The sequence below is a fragment of the Cyprinodon tularosa genome, unplaced genomic scaffold, assembly GCF_016077235.1.
Source record: "Cyprinodon tularosa strain WSP-4 unplaced genomic scaffold, ASM1607723v1 ctg346, whole genome shotgun sequence".
NCBI classification, from domain to species: domain Eukaryota; kingdom Metazoa; phylum Chordata; class Actinopteri; order Cyprinodontiformes; family Cyprinodontidae; genus Cyprinodon; species Cyprinodon tularosa.
This window is the reverse complement of record NW_024039059.1, coordinates 670,761-694,861: the sequence shown is the minus strand read 5'-3', so window position 1 is coordinate 694,861 and position 24,101 is coordinate 670,761. Positions and strand designations below refer to the sequence as shown.

The 24,101-nt window shown below is 36.9% G+C and overlaps 1 protein-coding gene across 2 annotated transcripts in view; it reads right to left on the bottom strand.

Moving 5' to 3' along the window:
- LOC119789754 (plexin-A1-like) overlaps positions 1-24,101 on the bottom strand; it is a 384,280-nt gene that overhangs the window by 20,801 nt on the left and 339,378 nt on the right. The window contains exons 21-24 of one of the 2 annotated variants that reach the window (XM_038294813.1): positions 20,398-20,546; positions 8,367-8,464; positions 7,762-7,920; positions 6,017-6,083 (exon numbers count right to left, since the gene is read on the bottom strand). In XM_038294813.1, the coding sequence (XP_038150741.1) occupies positions 6,017-6,083; positions 7,762-7,920; positions 8,367-8,464; positions 20,398-20,546 (473 nt within the window). The remainder of the gene's footprint in view (positions 1-6,016; positions 6,084-7,761; positions 7,921-8,366; positions 8,465-20,397; positions 20,547-24,101) is intronic. The other variant, XM_038294814.1, reaches the window with a different exon arrangement.

The following is a 24,101-nucleotide window of genomic DNA, read 5'->3' as shown; positions in this document are numbered from 1 at the left end:
CGACTGATGTTCCCATTTTTTACTATGTGTTTATGTGTTTTATTTTAAGCTTTTTTTTTCTTAGATGCTATATTAAAGGATTATTATAAACAAAGCAATATAACTGTCATGGTTTTGGCTATTTGGCTTTTATTTTGTAGATATAAAATCTAAAAAAGTAAAAAAAGACAATCCACTGGACAGTTCGAGGTTTTTTACAGTAGTCCATCAAAACCTTGTTTTTGTTTTGAAAATGTGCAACGCTATTCCTGACATTTTGAATTAAAAAAGCTTCCTGGATGCGAGGCGAAACGTCTTCAAACTTGGAAACAAAGTCCAGTGGATTGTTTTTTAACTTTTCTTGGAATGGATTATGAGTGTTAAAAATGGGGGAATCTTGTTGTATTTCGGTAGTGCATGAGTCCTAAATTCAACTATTGCTTCTTGAAACGACCATCAGCGTTTTTTTACTCTGGTGGTTGAAACACTACGCTTCAGATGGTTTTAGTTGTTGTTATACACCTGGTTAGAAATATTCTTTATAAGGTCTTTGCCCAATAAAGTGTTCCTGCTTTAAACCAAAGGGAACCTAGTCTTTAGACTCCCAAAGGAAATCTGTTGAGTGAGCTAAAGAGAAACAGTAAGAGATGACTGAACTCTAAATGATCTACTACAAAGTACAGACAATGGAAATATTAAGAATTGAACCATTCTATTTTTTGTGCTTAATGCCATCAAATTAAACAATATGCTTCTCTGATCGATCAGTATGATAGCTGTTGGCCAGCTCTATAGTAGAATGAGACTCATCAGAAATCAGACATGTCTAAACCAGCTTTACCCTTTAAACGGATGTAGGACACTGCTCTATTCAAAGTAGATGATTTCTTGAATTTTTATTTGTGATTCCTGATATTTTTACCAGAATTTCATCTCTTTAGAAAAGCGTTGGAACTGAATACATCTTGAAACATGAAGAATAAAGTTGTGTTTCTCTGGATGACTAAAAGCCGTTGAGCCTCAGTTAGCAGACACATATGTTGCGCTATAAGTATGCTTCTTTGTCCTCCGTCCTCCATCAAAGACACTTGCCAATCAATAGTGTCATTAGTCATCACTTGGGCCCGAGGAAAAGTCTCCCAGCTGATGGAGCAGCAGTTTAGATGGAAGAAAGAGGACACATCATGACCAATACTCATCCTGACAAGAGTTTAATGACTGACTGTGCGCTGCTCGGGGAGATACTTCAGACTGAGTGTGTATGTGGCTGCAGATGAGGACGGGGGAATGGTACAAATTTATCCGTCTCACCTTCAAGCACACTCGATAACTCGTTTCTTTTCTCTAACACACACATTCCCTCTTTTTTTCTACTTCTGTGTCCCTCCAACATCAATCCACAATGTCTCATTGTCATCTCATATCTGTAATCCACTTTTTCCTTTCTTGTATTTTCTCCTTACGTCTCCTGACTGAAAAAAATATAACTCCATTTCAATTGCTCTGCAGCTACAAGTCATAATTACTAAAAACTAACCCTGAGCAAACAAAAAACTACATTTTAACAAAAAAAAGATAAATGTAGATTTAAAGGATAAATCTTTTTCACACAGTGTGCGTTTGTCTTCAGTCCCGGTTAATCAAAACTTTGGCACTGTCCCCCCAGCTCTACATACTATATCTATTAACTGAGAAAGTTTTTTTTTTTTTTTTTTTTTTTTTTGTTGCCTTTTTTTGTCTCAAAACGGCTCAAGCTTGAGTATTTTAAGATCATTTACTAGGATGTTATGTTCCCTATTCCCATTGAAGCACCAGTTCCTCATGGAGGATTTTGCATGTAGGCCAGAATGTTCATGTTAACAAGCAGTGGCAGGTGTTTTCTGCATTTGACCTGTTGTACATTGATTGTGACATACGGCAAGTAATGCCTTTATTTCTTGCCGATTCTCCTTTAAAGGTTAGATCTGCTGAGTGTGTTACTCATAGTTGTTCTTTGAACTTATTCTCCCACCTAAACTGAGGATTTCTGCAGATTTTCCAGAGTTTAAATAAGCCTCCTGACTGCTTATCTGAATAAAGCCATCTTTGCCTGACCACTCACTTTAGATGTGGCCCCATGTCTTGGTGGGTTTGCAGATGTGCCAAACTCTGTTTTTCGATGATTTAGTGAACACAGTTCATGGAGTATGATTAAACCTTGGGATATTGTTTTTTAAAAATGTTATTTTACTTCACTCATCAACGCTTTTCGCCCTGACCTGTATAAGAGTGTATGGCTGCAGGGTGGACACGTCTTGTGTATCTCATGGCTCTCTTCTGGTAAACTTAAACCAAGCAGTTTTAACATTTAATTTGAACATTACTGATATTTGCAACTTAATTTTGCCAAGCCAAAACTCTTATAATAGATATCTTTAAATAGATTTTGATAAATCAACACTAAATCCCAGATATGTGTATATACTTTTTTGATAAGTCATAATGGGCTTCATATCTATATAAATTACATTCATACTAACCCAGATAACATTATAGCTATGTATAATTGGTAATTCTGAATAGTTTCCCTAGTCAATTAAATAATAAAATGGCTCACCATATCCCCATTTTTTTTCTACATAAAATAACGTCTCCATTTTTCGTGTGATCAAATGTCTAGTTTTAACTAACTTAAAAATCAAAAGCCAGCCGAATGGCAGCCAACTTCCAGCCACTCATTCTACAAGGTGTGCATATTTTTTTACTCTGATCCACCCTTTCACTAAATTACAGGGTCTGACCAGGAGAATGAACTTCTGTTAAGATCCTAATGTCCACAAATCATGACAAAAAGAATATTTTAGTACAAAGATTGATATTGAAAACAGAAATTGTAGGGAACCAGCAAAGGGCACATCAAGGAAAGTGGGGAATCGTTGAGTGGCAACTACTGTAGGTGTAAGTTCTTGAAATTAGGTTTAGTACCGAGCAACAGTAAACTGTGATGTAATATTGGACTTTTTATAACCTGAAAAAGAGCAATTGACGATGATGTGTAACGTGAGGCGAGTGCTGTAATACAGGAGGTTTCCAGGATGCAGAGCCATACACGTCTTGACCTGTCTGCTATGTTCCTTGGTCTTTATGGTGCTTCAATAATGTTCTCTAACAAACCACCAAAGCCTTTACAGAACTGCTGGCTTTACATTATGCTTGGATTCAATTACACACAGGTTTAAATTCTAATTATTAATTTTGCTGGATTTTATTTAGGGTATCAGGTTTAAGAGAATAAATGTAAACACGTCAATTCTTTAGATTCAGAAAAATTTTGAAAATCATTTATATTGTTTTTTCCTCTACCTCTCAGCTTTGCACTTTTTTGGATAAAATCCCAATGAGATACACTGAAGCTTGCAGTGGTAACGTTATAAAATGTACAAAAATCAAAGGGCTGGGATTCATCTTGAAAAAAATATTTTCATTATTAATTTAATAAAAAAGTGACAATTTTTTAGGTTGAAACTTTACCCTACATCCTTCATTCTTTCCCATTTCCTATTTTCCTAACACCTAATTGTTATGCGCTCTCCAATTCGTCTTTCCTCTAACCACCACCAGCGGTGCCGACCTTTAACCTTTTCCTGTCTTCAGTCTCCTTCCTCCCTCATTTCAGCAACACAGGCTTTAAGAAGCTCGTTAGCATCAGGGCCAATTAGGTAGGCAGCTGCTAAAGAGGCAGAGCGAGCAGGAACTGGGGTGTTACGCTTCTGCCTTTGCTGCCTGTCCACTGCAAGCAGGTCTACAGGACGTAGCTCTACACTGCACACTCCCTTGCTTTTATGAAGGCTCTTCAGCCATATGTTGGTGTTAACAGTTGGAAGATAGAAAAACCTCTTATATTTGGGATTGGTGTTTATAGAATGTAAATATGCCAGTAAGTTTAGGCATTAATTATTCATAAGTTATAGAACAGTTAAGACATTTAGCTGCTAATCATTTTGCGTTTAAAAAATCCATTTCCTAATGTAAATCGTTTAATCTTGTCACTAGAAATCTTTAAGAAAGGGATCAAATTTTAAGCCATCATCTGTAAATCAATCTCCACCTTTAGCAGCTTTTCTTTTACTGTATTTATTACCAGGCTGCTATTAAAACAGGATTAGGATATAGGAAAGTCAACTCAAATATGTACAGAGAAGATTGGAAGAAATCAGCCTACAAAGGAAGTATATATGTATACTATATATATATATATATATATATATATATATATATATATATATATATATATATATATATATATATATATATATCGTCTATAGAAGATCATTGCCAGAATGTATTTTTATTGAGGAACAATTTTAAATCAAGGCACATTGCAAGAGAGAGAGCAAAGATAAAAGCAGGAAGACACCAGTACGTGCCACATCCTACAGCCTCTAGGGAGGCAAATGACCTTAAGGGAGAGAAAAGACTGACAGCTCAATAATGACAAAAGAAAGACAAAGATGAAAGAGAGATCAGAGGAAGAGAGGACGTGAGCTTAAAGGAGAAAAAAAACATGAAGATCTGTGAATAACTCGCAGGAGAAAAGGGGGCAAAATTCAAAAAGGAAGGATTGTCTGTCGCAAAAAAACAAAGCATTTAACTGGAAGAGGAAGACAGGACAAAGTTGGATCTAGGATATTTTTTTATTGTTCTTTTTATATTTTTTCTAATTTTGCTTCAAAATTATTTGTGTGGCTCATGTCAGATATATTAATGCTAATTATTGCTTTTGCAATCTCTTAAAAAGCCTTGGCATTTCGTTTTTGTACAGATAAATATTCAAATGACATATATTCGATGCCAGAGCTGCTCAGTTGCACAGTGGGTAGCACTGCTGCCTTGCAGCAAGAAGGTTCTGGGAGTGATTCCCAGCCTGGGGTCTTCCAGCAAGTTCTCCCTGTGCTTGGTTGGATTCTCCCCGGGTACTCTGTTTTCCTCCCACAGTCTAAAAAACAGACTGTTAGGTTATTTGGCTTCTCTAAATTGTCCTTTGTTGTGAGTGTGTGTGTGAATGGTTGCTTGTCCTGTGTGTCTGTTTGTGGCCCTGCGATGGACTGGCGACCTGTCCAGGGTGGACCCCACACTGCAAAAACAATCTAAAAAAAAATAAACATGTCTTAAATGAAGTAAGATTCCCCTTAATTCAAGCAGGTAGATAAGATGATTTGCCCATGGGATGAATATATTTACTCTTAAAATGAGATCATTAGAAGATATGCAGTTGATATAAGAGAAGGCAATTGTTTTTTCTTATTTTAAATGTAAATGGTCTTGTTCCATTGGCAAAGTGCCTCACTTACCTCCTCCAATCAAGAAAAAATTACTTATTTTAAGAAAATTTGACTTATTTAAATTATATTTTTTGCAGTGCACCTCTCACCCGTAGACAGCTGGAGATAGGCACCAGCACACGTTGCTACCCCAGCCGGGATAATGGATGGATATTAGACACCAGAAACACAGTTTGAATATTTTATTAACCAAACTTTTGACTCCAGAGTTTCTGGTGCAGTCTACTCTGTTATAACATAAACTTAAGATGTTTTGACTACACTTCGAATGAAAACGAGTAGCTTTGTCACTGCCTTCTAAAGGACTATAAAGTTTGATACAAACAGCTAAAAAAATATGGATAATCCTACAATTAAGGTGATTAACCTGTTTCATAAACTTTGTGCTTTTCTTTGAATGTCATGTTCTAATATCTACTGTTAAGGCAGTTCGGTGCCCAAGTCACACCTTTTTCTTTATTTATACAGGACATACAGTGATGGCAGTGGAGTAGGGGGCAGGAGATCCAGCAGTATTGCCTACTGATGGTGGTTAGAGGCCCTGGTGGTGCCTCGCTTCTGTCAGTGTGACCCAGGACAGCAGTGGCTACAGTGTAGCTTGCCACCATCAGTGTGTAAATGAATGGGTGAATGACATAAACTAAATAAATTAGGTCAGAGTGTGTTATTGTCCAGTGTGGACAACATAAAGTATACACAAAGAAGATGTGCCTTACCTTGAGGAACTTGTACAGAAGGAATGTAAACCAGTTGGTTAGCATCTTTTCAGCTACAGACTCCGTTCTGACATGAAAAAATAGAAAATATATAAATTAAACATTGCTATGATGACAATATCTAAAAATCTGGATTTGTTAAAGATTTATTTTTTTGACGACATAGAAAAAAAACCTTAAATTTTAGCTAGTTGGATAGTAGATAACAGCTTCAGATAGGGACATTTAAAAGTTTGAAATGACTATCACAAAAGTAGAAAAATGAGAATTGATAAATCAATAAAAAGCACTTAATTTACTATTCCGCTATGGAATTAATCATTTAAAGAGATATTTTGTATGTTTTTACTGAAATAAATCTTTTCAATAGCCTTTTATTTGACCCTTTTTATATCTAAAACATTTTTAATAAGCAGACTGACACCACAGTAGTATGAGCACACTACGAGAATGAGCAGGAGAGTGCTGCAGTTCAGTGTTTTGGCCACAGGTGGCAGTATCATTGGAAAACTCCATCATGCCTCTTTTAAAGAAGTCCAAATATATTCAGAATTAAAACTTCTTAAAGTACTTTAAATATGAAATTATTACATACTGTTCAATAACTGATAAGTGTTTTTAATAAAGAGTAATTTCATTTGAATGTGCTTTACTGGAGACATCCATGTTTTTTAAAGAACACTACTGCCATCTACCGATTTGTGACATCACGGTGCGGTATCGGCTGTTGAGCAAGTCCCAGTGCTTTGTCTGGTGTTTGTCACAACGCGCTATTATCCAAGTCATCTTAAAAACATTCTTCTTCCAAATGTTGGCTACATATAATGTGTTTTTTCTCTGGCCAGAACTTTGATGGCAAATCCTCCCTCTTCAAGTAATCTTCAATAATTGTTGTTGATTGCAGATGTGTCTAGTAGTTCCCATTGATTTTGCTTGTAAAGCGGGGAGAATGGCGCTAGGCTTACTGCACTGTGACATCACTACCGGAAGATGTCAGGAGTGAAGTTTTATTATATTTGGGGGAAAATGGCCGCTCCCAGACTAAGTGATCGTGACAAAAATTATTGAGCTAAATTCATGAAATCACTGCAAATAATGATCCATTGATTATTCCTTGCTGACTGGACTTTTCCTTGAAAAAAGTAAATAAGGTGGTTAAAATGTGAGGACAAAAAATGTAGTATGATTAAAGTAACTCACTGTTTTATCGAGCAAGGACACCATATATGACATTTATTATATAAGAAATTGATAATTACCTTTCATTTTATTTGATGTGTTTTTGGTCTTTAGAAATATGCTGATCAGTAAACAATAGTAATATCTTTTTTATTATTTTGAAAAACATGAAATTTATGCACTAAATACTGAAAAAATTTTTTGTTTATTCTTATATTCTACCCCACTGAACATCCCAGAAGTGCCTCACAGAACAGCATCAACTTTGCACCTCATCTACAATCAACACAAGTTGTTTATTGTATTCAAAGACTAAAGAATCCTGGATGTGTTTATTCTATGTATTTGAGAATTTTTCTTTTTAGTATATAATGTATTTCAATATTTAATGGATTAAAAATATTGTGTATGATTGCAAAAATGGTTTTCCTTGATAGTTATATTAAAAACGTACCAAATTAAGCTGAATAGATGATTCTAGCCATGCTTAAAAAAAATGACTAAACTAACTTTGTATATAGACCTTGACAGTGCAGTTTAAGGCATTCAGCTCTCGTCTTCCTTACCTTCTCAGCAGCAGCTTAGGATGATTTTTGCTCTCCAGGTTTCTGTCTATCAGATCACACAGCAGTTGTTTCAGAACCCCCGTCGCGTACTCCATCTCCCCCTGCAGGGCCGTCATGATCAGAGATGCAACGTTGCCACGATCCCGCATCGAAAATGACCTGACAACACATCAAAAGGGCCGACACACTTTAATGTGCTTTTGTTGTGTCTAATTACAGGGTGTTTCTTTTACATTTAGATGAGCACAGTTCATCTAAAGGTTTCCTTTAGATATTGATCCATATTTGATCTTAACTAAAGGGTGCACGAACTGTGATTTTCATAAAAGCTTTACAGCTAATTTAGCATCTTTGAGTTTTTAATTGTAGAATCAATTTAATCTTAACCTTAATTAATCTTAAAAGTTGCTTTTCTGGCCTAATTTAAGACCAAATGAAACCAATGTTGTTTGTAATATTGTAAGGCTTATTATTAGTAATATCCAGTGTACCATAACTAAATATGAAAGGACAGAGCTTATTTCTCAAAACAGAATTCAAATATTTCAGACACATAAAAATTAACAACAATTTTTTTCATATAAATTAAACCAGTGGATAAAGACCTTTGAGCTTCAAGCGTTCGAATGAATGTCAGCAAGAAGTGCTTCTTAGTCAACAGCTGGCCAAACAGCGTGAGCGCCTTCTCTACGTTGGCTTGGACCTGAATAAAAGCACAGTGACAGATGGACAGCATTACAAAAATATCTAACAGCGATAGAATCACATTTTTGATCTATAAACCTGCTCTAGATCTTTTATTAGACCTATTTAATTACAAATAAAGTTTAGAAAGTAAACATTTTAGCAACTTGTATCAGGATTGATGCATATTTATCAATTACTCTATTTGTAAAGCAAAAAAAAGGGCATCGAACCCAAAGCAGTTCTTCATTTGATACAGTTTGACATGTTGTATAAGAAGAGTTTATGCAAGCATTGATTGAATAAGTGAACACATTAGAAGCCGGGCCTTTCTCTTCCAATGCTGCCTTGTTAAACACCAAGGTAAGGCTGATTGGCTTCTCCTTTTCCCGCTGTGCTGCTTTGTGATGTGTTTGATGTCAAACGATTTGAGCAGACAATCTAACACGATTGTCTGCTTGACATCAGGGGGCGAACGCCTTGGACCTTTCTCCAGTTGAAAAAAATCAATGAAACAAGAATTTTAATTGCCAGCTTTGCCGGAGACCCACGTGCATTTAAACCATTTGACCTGCCTCTGCCCCTGAGCTGTGTGATGAACAGAAATATTTCATTTTAACTTTGATGAATTTCTAACTTTCATTCCTACTCAGCTGTTCAGTTGGAAATACTTAAATAAAGCCTTAAAGCTTCTTTATAACATCTGCGAGTCATTCGGGACTTCATTAGAGGGATGTAGTTCTTGATTATTGAAGAGGGATCAAATGAAAGGTTGTACGCCTTTTATATCTTACCTTTAAAAATAACTCTTGGCATCTACACAAAACATGAATCAAGTCTGGGAGGAGCCAAGAGAGGCAGTCTAACAAACGGCCTCAGTTTATAAAGCCACTTTTTTAAATAAACCATTATTTTCATATTAAATAACGCAATAAAGCAATTATGAACACAAAACCCAAAGACTATTAACACCGTAAATGAGGGCAGAGGAAGGTTCACCACTAACAATCCTTCTGAGTTAAACTGGAACTAAATCAGACAATGTAGAGAGCTTTTAGCTAGCATAGGAGGCTGATAGAAACGTGGAAATAAAGAAAAAGTGTATTTTCTGTAAACTACTAAAATAATAATGACTTTTTTCTTCTATTTTTGGAGAGTTAAACTCTCCAAAAACAGTTTACACGTTCACACTTGTGTAACAGGCAGGAAGATTATTGGAGATGGCTGGGTTTTGTTCAGACTAACATCTAAAAACGTAAACCTATGCTAAATCTAAGGAAAAACAAAACAAAACAGGAGTGTGTCAATTTGTAATCCACCATTTAACAAAGGAAGCAACGTTAAAAAAAGGGCATCATGGGATAACAGATAAAAAGTAGACAGCTTAAGCTATAAATGCCGCTTTGAAGTTCTTTTGCATTAAATGAAAAAAGATTAGAGTCCCACCTCGCATAAACATTTTTCATGTTTTAATCATAGCTAAACAAATCATTCATTTGCTTAAAATGTGGACATACACTATATTGCCAAAAGTATTTGCTCACCTGCCTTGACTCACATATGAGCTTAAGTGACATCCCGTTCCTAATCCATAGGGTTCAATATGACGTCGGTCCACCCTTTGCAGCTAGAACAGCTTCAACTCTTCTGGGAAGGCTGTCCACAAGGTTTAGGAGTGTGTTTATGGGAATTTTTGACCATTCTTCCAGAAGCGCATTTGTGAGGTCGCACACTGATGTTGGACGAGAAGGCCTGGCTCTCAGTCTCCGCTCTAATTCATCCCAAAGGTGTTCTATCGGGTTGAGGTCAGGACTCTGTGCAGGCCAGTCAAGTTCATCCACACCAGACTCTGTCATCCATGTCTTTATGGACCTTGCTTTGTGCACTGGTGCACAGTCATGTTGGAAGAGGAAGGGGCCAGCTCCAAACTGTTCCCACAAAGTTGGGAGCATGGAATTGTCCAAAATGTCTTGGTATGCTGAAGCATTCAGAGTTCCTTTCACTGGAACTAAGGGGCCAAGCCCAGCTCCTGAAAAACAACCCCACACCATAATCCCCCCTCCACCAAACTTTACACTTGGCACAATGCAGTCAGACAAGTACCGTTCTCCTGGCAACCGCCAAACCCAGACCCGTCCATCAGATTGCCAGATGGAGAAGCGCGATTCGTCACTCCAGAGAACGCGTCTCCACTGCTCTAGAGTCCAGTGGCGGCGTGCTTTACACCACCGCATCCGACGCTTTGCATTGCACTTGGTGATGTATGGCTTGGATGCAGCTGCTCGACCATGGAAACCCATTCCATGAAGCTCTCTGCGCACTGTTCTTGAGCTAATCTGAAGGCCACATGAAGTTTGGAGGTCTGTAGTGATTGACTCTGCAGAAAGTTGGCGACCTCTTCGCACTATGCGCGTCAGCATCCGCTGACCCCGCTCCGTCAGTTTACGTGGCCTACCACTTCGTGGCTGAGTTGCTGTCGTTCCCAAACACTTCCATTTTCTTATAATACAGCTGACAGTTGACTGTGGAATATTTAGGAGCGAGGAAATTTCACGACTGGATTTGTTGCACAGGTGGCATCCTATCACAGTTCCACGCTGGAATTCACTGAGCTCCTGAGAGCGACCCATTCTTTCACAAATTTTTGTAAAAACAGTCTGCATGCCTAGGTGCTTGAATTTATACACCTGTGGCCATGGAAGTGATTGGAACACCTGATTCCAATAATTTGGATGGGTGAGCAAATACTTTTGGCAATATAGTGTATGTTTAAAGTTGTACTGGTTGGTATTGAGTGTAATAATTGTTCCATATTTTTGTTTACCGGGTAAGTTTTCTGATGATGGCTCGTCTTATGAATGACGTAGGTTTTTAATGGACTCAAAGTTAAGCAAATACTGAGAAAGGAGGGAAAAGTCCCTGAGGATCAATTCTGCATGTCAGTCAAGATCAGCAGCAGTCATACAATAGGTCAGCACCGTCTTAGGGCCCTGTCACACCAAGCCTTTTTAGAGAGCATATGCCCGACATCCTGCAATCTCCTAAAACGCTGTCATTAGCTGAACTTTCTATGTAATTTTTCAACTTTGGGTGTATACATACAGTATTCATAACAAGTCCAGAACTCATGTCCAATGACAGCCTAATGTATGATAACGCAGATGGGCCCGTTCTGCATTAAAAGTTGTCTTTGATGGTGGTATCAAACTAGCTGCTGTTTACCGCCTGCCCAAAGAAAAACAATAAATAAAAAGAAAAAAGAAAAAGAAAAAAAGAAGGTCTGCAGTCGCAGCAGATTCAGAGTCATGTCTGCTAGGAAGGTTGTTGGTCATGGGTGTGAGCATCACACTCACCCTATGACAGCGATGAAATCTGGAGGATTACAGACGTGTTTCCTCCTGTGATCCCCTTTTATACCAAAACGCTGCCAATACGCCATTATACAGTAGCTGTAAGTTAGAAACACGTTCAGTGGTCATCTAAAATACGTCAAATATGTTGATATGTGTTGGAAATAAGTTCTTGATAATTTACACATGCGTTATGCACATGTTACTCATAGGTTTTGGATAAGCTGGACGCCACAGCTTATGAGTAACTTACAATTAATGTATGTCAACGACCAGATAAGGGGAGTGGCGGCCTAGTGGTTAGGAATAGGGCTTTGAATCCTGAGGTTGTGAGTTCGATCCCCCACTTCCACAGACTGCCACCCTGAGCAAGAACCTTAACCGCACAATGGCAGCTCACTGCTTCCCAAGGGAATGGGTTGAATGCAGACACTTATGCCCCACATATGGCATACACTGGCATACATCAGGGAATTTGACATATGATGATGTGAACCAGCATGTTTCAGCAGTATCCAATGTATACCAGCAGTTTTGCCAGATTTTCCGTACGTCAGGCACATGCTGTTCTAAATCGTCATGGTGTGACAGGGGCTTTAGCAACCATTTTAGTGTTAATATCTGAATCATTGGTCAGTCTGCAGGGCCATGCAAAAATTGTTCTAGTATTCTGAACTACAATCCTTAGCCTTACTCAAAAGTCTGAAGTATAGGAGAAACTCAAGTTATGTAAAAGTAATTGTTGGTCTGGAGGTTTCTGTTGCATAAAGCAGCAAATTAAGTACAAATAATGAGGTTATGACAGTCATGTGCTACTGATGGGCTGTTGAAATGGACAAAGCCAACCTAAACCTCTTTTTAAAGCTAATGTGATGACATTTTTCAAAAGGGTAGGTTTAAAAAAGATCTTTGGGTGTTTGTCTGGGAAGCTCCACCACCAACCAGATTTCGCTGGTGTAAGTTGCTAGATTTTTGGATGTACTATACAGAACACATGCTCTAATTAGGGGTACCACAGGCTTTATGGCACAGTTGTTAATCTCCAGTCCCCCAACCAGAAAATTACACAATTATCAGGATTCTGGAGGAATTTATAGCATACTGCGTAGGTTATAGGAGTGTAAATCACATCCATCATGGCGATTCGATTCAGTATCGATTTCCTGACCCAACGATTCGATTATTTTCGATTCTCAAGAATACACCACGATTCGATTCGATTAATCGATTAATCGGTTAAATTTTTCCTTTATTATTATTATTATTTTTTTTACATCTTACAGGCTAAACAAAGTTTCAAGTTTGAAATAAATCAATGAAAGCTGTAATATCATTATGCATTTTCTTTAGAAACAACAGCAAATAACAGAAGTAGAAAAGTTGCATGAAAAAATACTGCAAAAATACTGCACAATATCAGTGTAATGAGTTCAATGCAATACCTCAGCTCCAAAGAAACTGTCCAACATATTTTTTTTAGAATGTAATAAATATACTCAGGAAAGAGAGATGTTGTGTAGAGAGTTAGACAGGAATAAAAATAAACTAGATATAAGGGAATTGTTTCAAAGGTCATCTGGTGATGTAGTTTTTGGTAGTATTTTTAATTTTCTAAGAAGAACGGGCATTTTATGGACAATATAATAGTTTGTCTGGTCCATACTCCATTCTGGAAGGTGGCGGTAATGCACCTATAAGTTGTTTGCCAACCGCCATTAAAAAAAAGAAGAAGAAGAAGGCTCCAGTGTGTCGACGTCACCGCCCCCCTTGAGAGACGCTCCGCTGCACCTCTCCCAGATTGTAGCTGACCGCAAACAGTGCAGCAGACAGGAGGCCGGCTTGTTTTGTTTTTATGACCGAAATTGTGGAAAACAACTCGTGAAGTTTGACCCGCTAGAAGAGCGAGGTGCGCGAGAACGCTGGGACCCTTTTTCCAGCTGGATCTCCGCTCTTTTTGGCTCTCATGTCCCTCCGTCGTCGGACTAAACTCGTCCCCACTTCCTCACCGCCTCGGCCGTATCTAGACCCACAGCGTGTAGCTCAGACCACTTCAATACTGAGCATAATTTAAAAATGTCTGTGTCAAGCTTACTGCAACACACTGCTGTAAGAGTATAACCAGGAAGCGTCCTTTATTTGTGGGCATCTCTTTACATTTAACACACCCTAACACTTATTCTCTTTTTATCCGGTTTTCCCTCACTCTGCTTTCTGTTCTTCATCTCCTCAGACATGCCATAATAAAGTGTCTGGACCTCTCTGTAAAGTGCTAAATGAGATTCTCAGGGCCTCCAGGGGGGATTCTGAAAGTGATGGGTCTGAGAGGTAAAAAAAGGAGAGAATGGAAAGATAGAGGAGGGACATGTGTACGTATTGCGCTGAGTTTTCACCAATTTTCAGGCCTGATACCAGAATGACTTCAACATATGTGAGGACATCCATGTGCCCTTTCAATGTGTGTTTGCTTCATGTGCCATTTGTCTGCTGAGCTTAGAGCAGAGAGCATCCACACAGCAATAAAGCAAGAGCACTGGTTTACCCAGGCCATTGGATTATACCGTCAACCCTGGGGGGAAATACAGAGGGACAAAGAATAAAGTCTAGACGCAGCAATAAAACAAGGAGGCACCCTTTTCCTCAATGCCTAGGCGACCTTTAAATTAAAAGGTGCACTCATGCTTTAGGGACCTTAGTTAATGGCCGATCCCGTCTATGCTTGACATCCTGATCTGTTTCGAAGGCAGTAATTTGATTTTGTACAGTTTCTCTTAATTGTGACTAATAATACTCATAAAGTGTTAAGAATTTAGCATTTAGAGGCAATTTTAGGCTACTGATGTGAATAAATAAAATGAGACTTTACAACTCACAGGACTATAAAAAAGCTTGCTGCACTAAAAAGTAAGATAGGATTGCAGATCATTTTGTCTTATTAGCAATCCATTATTTTGTATTTTAGGCTGCTTCAAACCAGGCAGAAAAATGATGAAATCCAATTTAATTGGTTTAGGTGATCATGCAGCTGCATTCTACGCTTAGGTTTTACAGTATCTTTGAGGCACTTTGTTACCAACTTATAATATATTTGCTACCGGTATATAATAATCTAATGTTATCAGTTGACATCCAATTTAAATGTAAATGTTCTTTATTGTAATCTTTACTTATTTATCATCAGCTTGACACATAATGAATTATTTTTCATTATGCAACTATTAATACATTTATGATTTGAGCAGATAAAGCTGCTTTCTGTGCTGTACTCATGGTGCTCTTTTAAAAACAAAAGTCGTAATATAAGACTAGAAAATAATAATCACCCTGGATTATTTTGGTTTGAACAGGAATTTGAATGAAAAGGAGTTAAAAACACTGGAATCTTTATTTTTCTTCCAAAAAAGTGCATTAAAGATCACACAAAGACATGTAATTTATGAAGTGTACAGTAAATAACAAAAATATGTAACCAACCACAAAGTGTAAAAGCAAACTGCTCAGTGCAGCTTTCCTAATCAGCAGGCACTGACAAATTAAAACCTTTTGGGTTTAATACATTCCGAAAACAGAATTAGAGGTAGAGCCTTCAGCTAGCAGACTCCATATTGTAGATGGTTGAAAAAATGCTGTGTTTATCTGACTCCCTGTGTGATCGCTGTCTTTGCATTTAAAATAGTCCTCGGCAGTACTGGTCAGTGATTGGTTATTGTTTGGGCTCAACCTCTGTGCTTCTCGACTCCAACACTGTCTGCTCCAGCTGATGGGACTGAAGGTCCAGCATCTTTGAACCAGTTAGCACTACCCGTTGGTGATTTTGCTCATCATGTTTGAGTTGTTTCAGTTTTCAACCACAGAAGGTATCCTTATATGGTCAGCTCAGCTCTGCTCTTCCTTGCTTTTTCTGTATTACAATAGGAATTGTTCAGCAATACGTCTCTTAAAGGTTCATACTTGAAAAGAGGGTTATTCAGAATAGGTTTATTTTCCAAACCATTGTGTAATAAGTTATTTTCTTTGGAAGTTATATTTCTAGAGAAACTGTAAATAAGAATGAAAACAAAACCTCATAAATAATGTAACTTTATTGTGTATAATTTCCTGTGTTCTTTTCCACCTTACTGTGTTTTCATTAACTGCAGGTGTAAGTGCATCTGTTACCAGTAAACTCCAGTTAAATATGATGAATATTGCACCTAATAAATTCAAAAGAGCCTCCACCGTGCAAGAACATAATTAATATTTCAATAAAGTCTTCAAAAAATATTTTCTTTAGTAGACAATGAGCTGATTGTAAAATCCTGGGTCACTAAACTCTTATCCTATCTATATCATATAGTTATTATGGAGAATTTTGAGTTCATCTTTCTTTGTTTACAGGATTTGCTATAAAAAAATTGGTTAGTATTAAATATCTCTAGTTAAATGTGTTTTATTGCATTCTGAATAACATCCATGAAAGTCGTTGCTGCTGCCTTTTAAAGCAATAGTACACCCAAAACATGATTAGCCTTCATTTTCTACTCACCCCCATGCTGAACAAAACTCTGGAGTACTTTTTTGATATCTCAAATGCATCTGGAGATCTGGGAGGCTTCTTGCTGTCTGCTGACATTCAAATAATGGAGGTCTATGGCGCCCGAGACAGAAAGGTCCACAAAAGTCCACAAAAACGTGTCAATATTCCTCCATACTGCTCGTCCAATGTAATCCAAGTGTCCTGAGTGGGTAGCATCCAGAATTTACTCGAAACGAAGTCCTTTAGAATGTTTTTAGAGCATAAACAGTAGTGTATAGGATTTCCTAATAGCGCCCCCATGCGCGCTCACGATTCTACGGAAGCCGGCAGACCAAACCGGAAGAAAGTGTGCATTCAGCGTCTGCTCTGCCGATAATGCAAGCGTAGAAGAAGAAATGTGCTTTTTACCTGTGCAAAGAAAGAAACAACGAAAGAAAAATGTCTGAGGACTTCAGTGTTGAGGAAGAGCATGAGTTCTTTGCCGAGCTGAATGCGCTGGTTTGTTCTGCCGGCTTCCGTAGCGTCGTGAGCGCGCATGGGGGCGCTATTAGGAAATCCTATACACTACTGTTTATGCTCTAAAAACATTCTAAATGACTTCGTTTCGAGTAAATTCTGGATGCTACCCACTCAGGACACTTGGAATACATTGGACGAGCAGTATGGAGGAATATTGACACGTTTTTGTGGACTTTTATGGACCTTTCTGCCTCGGGCACCATAGACCTCCATTATTTGAATGTCAGCAGACAGCAAGAAGCCTCCCAGATCTCCAGATGCATTTGAGATATCAAAAAAGTACTCCAGAGTTTTGTTCAGCATGGGGGTGAGTAGAAAATGAAGGCTAATCATGTTTTGGGTGTACTATTCCTTTAAGTTTGATCGAGTTGTTTTTTTTTATTTTGGAGGGTCATCCAGAATTTGCAAGACAAATCTCTTGCAATATAAAGTGAAAACCTCTCTTGAAGAAATAAGTTTTAAAAATTGGCCCTACTTCAGCCGCTAATAAAAAAGGAGTCTCAAGCTCAAGTCCTTAAGGACCGGCATCCTGCATGTTTTAGGTCTCTGGTCCCAAGAAAAGTCCTGTCTAGAAAGTCCTGCTAATGAAATGTTTATTTGATTCTAACGTGTTTAAGCAGAGATACATCTTAAAGGAGCAGGACTAGAGGACTAGAGTGTAACGTATGTCAATTAAAATGTTGTTTTATGATGAAGTGAAACAGAAAACTCATTCCTTCAATTATACAGTTACAGTCTTATGATGTTGGAATCGATACATTAATAAAAAAAAAAAAAAAAAAACTCCCATTACTATAAGTTTATCCATGGGCAGGTAGTAGGGGGAGAAGTTAACCTGAGTACCCAGAACCCCAGATAAAAATACAGATATTTTATTTTATTATCTCTATTTTTCTGTAATGTTCTCATTTCAAATAAATTGGGCCCTAACTTATTTCAAACATATTGACGATAAAAATTTTATTACGTTTATGTCACTGTTTTGGATATTCTTACAAACTGTTTAGTCTGCCTGACAGAAAATATGAAACCATATTTATGCTTTTCCATCCTAAATAAATTCCCTTTTTTTTCCCTTTTTCACCAACGCGAGGGTATAAGACCAGTGACATTCACAGTATACCCCAAATTTGGTGCTAGGGGCTTCAGTACATCTCAAAAAAATTAAATATCATAAAAAAGCAAAAAAATATATTATCTGTTAAAAAGCCAAACTTATATGTTATTACGCAAACTTTTATTTGTGTATTAGAATATTGAGGAAATTTATGGTGTCACACACTAATCAGTTCAACTGAAATTTAGCTGATTAGGTTTAATAGTTGAAGTTCTGAATTTACAATTTCCGTGCTGAAATGTATTAAATGTACCTACATTAAAATTGGGTTGCACCTGACTATAAAAAATGACAGTCTTAAACCCTTTAATAGTTGATTTTTTTTTACCATCTGATCATTAGCTAAACAAGAACACATTTATCACAACGTTCTATACTTGAGGAAATTACACATTATTCTTAGAAAGGGTTTGCTCGTGAGCCTTGATTCATTTTAGGATCTATAATTGCAATAAATTCACATTAAATCTGATAACAGCAGCTAATAATTACCATCAATCCTAAGGCTGGGCCATAGGAAAATCTCTCTAAATATTTAACAGGGATGGCAATGTTCTCTTTATGTCTCAAAATAATTTTTTCCACATAAAGTAATTATAAAACGACACATTTGAATTAAGGCTTTATGGCAAATGTCATACAGACACATTTATAAACAAACAGTCGTAGATGTACGTCTCAAAGAGGTAAAAAAACCCCCCACCATACTGGTTTATATTGAACAATAATCCTCCTCAAACAGACAAAATGAGGGAAACGGACGGGGGGGGTGGGGGGGTGGTTGGGGGGTAATAGTCATGCTAAGTTATATAATCAAATTGGTATTAATGAGCTATTACAGATCTAAACCAGTGGGATCAGCAAACTAAAATAATGTTGAAGGTGGGGGAAGGGGAAGTTCTGTGCAGACAAATTTAGAAGAAGAAAAAAGTGACAGGTCTTACGTATAATTCTAATATACTGTAACAATACACACTATCTCCAAATAAACATTAATTACTTCAACTTATATCTATTAAAAACTCTCCATATCTTTAAATCTCAATATATCACCAAGATGTATGACCTTATGATGACATAGATCAGAGATGTATGAACGAAATGCTCTGCTGGTTAGCGTTTGGGTTTAAGGGAATAAGAGGAAAAGAATGTAAGAAATCTGAATTTAACAGGTCGAAGTGTGAGTTTAAATAATACCTGTCTTTTAGTGTCAAATACAACATTAGGGGGAGTTTTAACTTTAATATTTCTGTTACGTCATTTCTTTGTTATTTTGATTATTTATATGGAGGCTGCAATCACCAAAATTTACAAGGGTTATGTAAATTAGAAGTGATGATTTTCAGAGTTTTAATGTATGTTTTAAACAACGAGAAAAAGAAACACATAAATAAATAAGTCATTAGATGTTTGTAACAGTTAAATGGTTTAATGTAGTTTGGTCGCTGTTTTAATGTGAAACTGACATGAATTTAAAACTAGCACAACTCTCAAGGCAGCCGGATTCCTTTTTTTTTTTTTCCAAGTTAAGCCAAAGATGAATCATAAAGAACGAATAAAAAGGTAAAAAGATGACAGCCTGGAGACCGCCTGCAGAGTTTTCTTTTCCAAAGCAAATCCACTGTCTGGATTAGAGTGATTAAATGAAGCTGTAAAAGGTCAAACAAATTATTCCTTAACTTCAAAAAGTCAGCGCTCCAATCAAAGCCACTGGAGCAGCACTGGATCCTACATCTTAATGATTCTGCTGATTACAAACCCAGCTTTGTTTTTTTGTTGTTTTAGTGGTGGAGGAGATCCGTTTTTAGAGACATGCTATTAATTCTACTTCAGCTGGTCTGGGTGGTGAAAGGTCTGAGCGTGTCAGCTTCACCATCTTCATTCAGCTGTGCTGAGAGGGTGGATGCAGATATTCAATTAATAACCTAACACTGATGTATATTGCAGGGAGCAGTCCTTGTCTGACTCTTAATCTCTACGTTACTTTCTATCTTATAAGCCATTTTTTTCATCTCAGTTTTTAGAAAAATTATTTAAATGAATTGCGACTTTAGAACTCTATCTGCATTAAAAAAAAAGAGGATTTTCCTCAGAGACCCGTCTAATGATGACACCAGGGCTCTTGAAGAGTTATTTGCAATGAATTTGATGAGGATAAAGGCATAAAAGGCAAAGTAGGTAAAATGTAGGTTATGTGATTGCTTTGAGGTAAACTGCAACTTGAGCTCCTTTTAGTGTCAGACTTTTTCAAAAACTTGCCTTTGATAAAAGCCCATCATGGGATGATGGCAAAGAGGTATTAAGCAGAAAAGCCAGAGGGACACTTTAAAAATATTAAAAACAAATTCACTCACAGGCAGTGTTAGTGGATTAGTACGGGTTGCAGCTATTGGATCTTTTGAAGGTTTTTGTTAGTTTGTTTCAGTATGAAGTTTGGTTGATGGTGTACTGACCCGTACCTCCATCTCCTTTAGGACAGGGTGATCCTCAATCCCTGGGAACAGAACCCTCATTGCGTACGTACGATAGTCCAAGAAGGGAATCCCCGCTCCGTCCAGTTCCTGTGTCAGTTCATGGATGTCTGTCTGGAGCTCAGCAAAAGCTGCAGAAAAAAGAGGCAGATGGATAAAGGTGGAGAATAATAGGGTCAGTTTAAACATTATAACATCATAGCTTTCAAACTATGGTTAGATGCTACTTAGACTCTGCTTATTTGGAATAAAAACTGGTACTGTTTTTATTAGAATATATTTGGTATAAACATCAGTCTATTAGAAAAAGACACTTTGTGACGAACTACACTGAAAACTCTTGGTGCATACCACCAAAGTAAGCCAGGACAATTGCTGGAAGATAATCATGCTAAGTTATATAATCAAATTGGTATTAATGAACTATTACAGATCTAAACCAGTGGGATCAGCAAAGTAAAATAATCTTGAAGCTAGTAATTATTAGCAATGCAAGCCATTAAACTTGTTTTCTGCATTTTATATTAAAGCAAAACGTAGAACTTGCTCACTTAAGAAAGTTCTATATTTTTTAGTAAAGCCGAAGGTCCATAACCTGACTCCGCCAGATGGATTTGCTCTGCATATCCATCTGGAAACCTTCCGTTGAAGTAATTTTGGGAAGGGGCGAAAATACTGGTTAGCTGATTGGCCTATGTTGGTGATAGACGGGCCAAATAAACCAATCAGATCAGAGCGACGACGAAGAGGAGATAATTGATAGATCAAACTCTTGCTGAAACCAGTCAGGAGAAGAGCAAAAACATCTTTTCCTCTGAGAAAAGCCTCCAGAGCAGTGTTTTGCTCTTCTTTCAGTGAAGAAATACTCTGTAATTCCGATAAAACTTGCTCGATAGCCACGCTAACGCTAGTTTCATCGGCTGAAGCCGCCATGTTCTTTAGACTGAACTGTGGCGCTTCTCGTTGCGTCACACCTCAACCCGCCTCAAAGCCAACGCTGATTGGATGTTCTTTGGTGAACGGCTCCAAATTTTCTTTAACGGAGAGTCTCCAGACTGATCTGGGAGTGAAATCTTGAAAGCTCGCAAGATCAGGATGGTCTCACGAGACTAGAAGGTCCAGACACTACAAGATGTTTCATTTTATTGGTACTTCAATCAATCAGGATCTTCCTCACATTATTTTCAGTATTTTTTTTTGCTTTCCTCAGTTGGAGTTCTCAATTTTTCAACAAAAACCCAAATGCACCATGAAACTTGCATGATATTCTTCAACCAATCGTGTACTTTCTAAGTTATTACTGCAGGAAGCCACTTTGATTATCCTGCCACCAGGGAAATGAATTTACCACTATGGTAAAAAAAAATATTCCTTACATAAATCTAACATATTTCTTCGTTGTGTAAGGATAACATCAAATTGAAAATCATTTTTGAATCACACATTATTCTTCAATCACTTCTTTCTTACAGTCACCATGTTATTATAGCTAGCTTTGAGCTTTTTCTGCATCAAAAAGATGTAATTTGTATAAAAGGCAATAAAAAACATACAAAAATCTTAGCTGGATCTAAGCTAAACGGGACAAAGTACGTTATTACTTCACCAAGAAATGCTTGACTGGCACACACTGGGAAATTTAACATGTTGATCAGATCTAATTACTGAACTTTTATTTTTTATACAACAGACACCCCAAATTCTGAGGTAACATTGAGTTGAAGTACAAGAATCCTGGGTTGAAAAATGTATTTAATTTGACTTTTTAGAAAAACTAGGATCTATTTAGGTTTGTTCTGCCAGAGGACAAACCTTGACACAAAGCAGACATTACAAATTCATCCTTATTAACCTTTCAATCCAGTTTACAGCCAAGCTGATCATTATAGTAAAAGATGCTATTCAACAGTTAAAGCCAAATAAAACGGCATTCAACATTTAAACTTGACAATAAAAGCAGTCAGGACTTGAATGTCACCAGCAGCTTTATTAATATTTCAACATTTTTTGCAAACATTTTATATTAGATTTGATAAATAATATTAGGTGCCCATTGATGAGGCCAGAAGGTTAATTTATTCAAGTAGAATTTGGTTTTTAAGCGAGTTTTATTCCAGAGATATAAAATATTGGAGGGAAAAACATTAATGAGGTTCTAACAAGCAGGAATAAAATGTGAGTTGAACTGAGGTAGAATGACTGAGAAGGCAGAAGAAAGGAGATTTTATTAGGATCAAATTCAGTCAGAGGAAAAGTTTAACCCTATAATGCCAAATGTATCGTATTTGATACATACGGTTTCTGAAATGTTTTGCATCTGACACCTAGACTCTGAAATTTTGCAAAGAGGATGAATGTTTTAGGTTTCTGATGGTCAATTAAAAAATAAAATATTGAGGATAAATTTCCCCCATGCATGTATAATGCAACAAGTGCATGCTTTTTACCCTTTAACTTAAATTTCTTTATTCCAGCACACCAAAAATGTTGAAGACACACCTCAGAAAAAATATTCATCAATAGAAGCAAACTAAACACAAATGAAAGAATGAACAAATGGAAGGGAGAGCTATAAAATCTCTGAAAAGAACAAAAAAACAACAGCTCAGGTGGAGAGAAAAGACAGAGGCAAGAGACAGAGAACGAAGTTCCTGAAAAGGAAAGTCAATTAATTGCATGACTGGATAATTATTAAAGAGAGCAACGGATGAGTTTTCATGCATAATTTCCTCCAGCTGTTATTGGACTGTTTGGTCCACCAGAGAGAAGAGAGAAATGAGAGGAAACTAAGAAGATAAAGGAGGAGGGAAGAAAACGAGCAGAGAAAAAAGGAAAGCAACATCAGGGTTTTACAGACAGAGAGAAAATATTGAAGCTGGAACACAACTGAGAAAAACTAAACAGTGTTTTTTTAGAATAAATTCAGAAGAGAAATGTGGAGTAAAAGATGCAGGGAAAGAAAAAAATGTCAAGTGAATAAACAGTAAATATGGGGAAAGAAACAAATGTGAGAATGATTTGAAATTGATGAGCTATTCTCAGAAAACAACTTTACTTTATTTTTGTTCTATCATGTAATGCATTCTTATAGATCAAATTCTGATAACTTCAAGCCCAATACAGGCGGTCACTCTTGACCAATAAAATGTGGCTTCTAATACATACAGTTCAAAAGATCAAGCGTCTTTACACCTCACTCCAGAGGAAAGCCTGCTGCCAGAAGTAAAGAGAATGTGATCTATAAAGCATTTGTAAAGAATATAATTTAAAAATTTTACATATAAAACAAATTGTAATACAAAATCTGAAAATATAGAATCTGTAAAATGAAAAATTATAATAATAAAAAAAATAAAACTATGAGAAAAGAGCTAAATACTCTCAAAACCTTTTTTTTTTTTTAGATTTTTTTTTCTTTTGTTTTTCCCCAAGTTAATTTCCTGGACTGCATTTTTGCATTTCTATTTACAAAACATGTTATTTGTAACAACTAATGAAACAAAATTAGAGTTTCGAGGAAACCTTTGAGGAAAAGCAGGAAGTGAATGAAAAAGTAATTAGACCGGTTTGGCAACAGGAAATGGTCTGAAGATTTACATAAAGCCACTTTGATTAGGGACTGCAGAAACAAAAAAAACAACAAAACATCGACCCTTCATAAGGGTCAGAGGTCACAGTTAAAATGT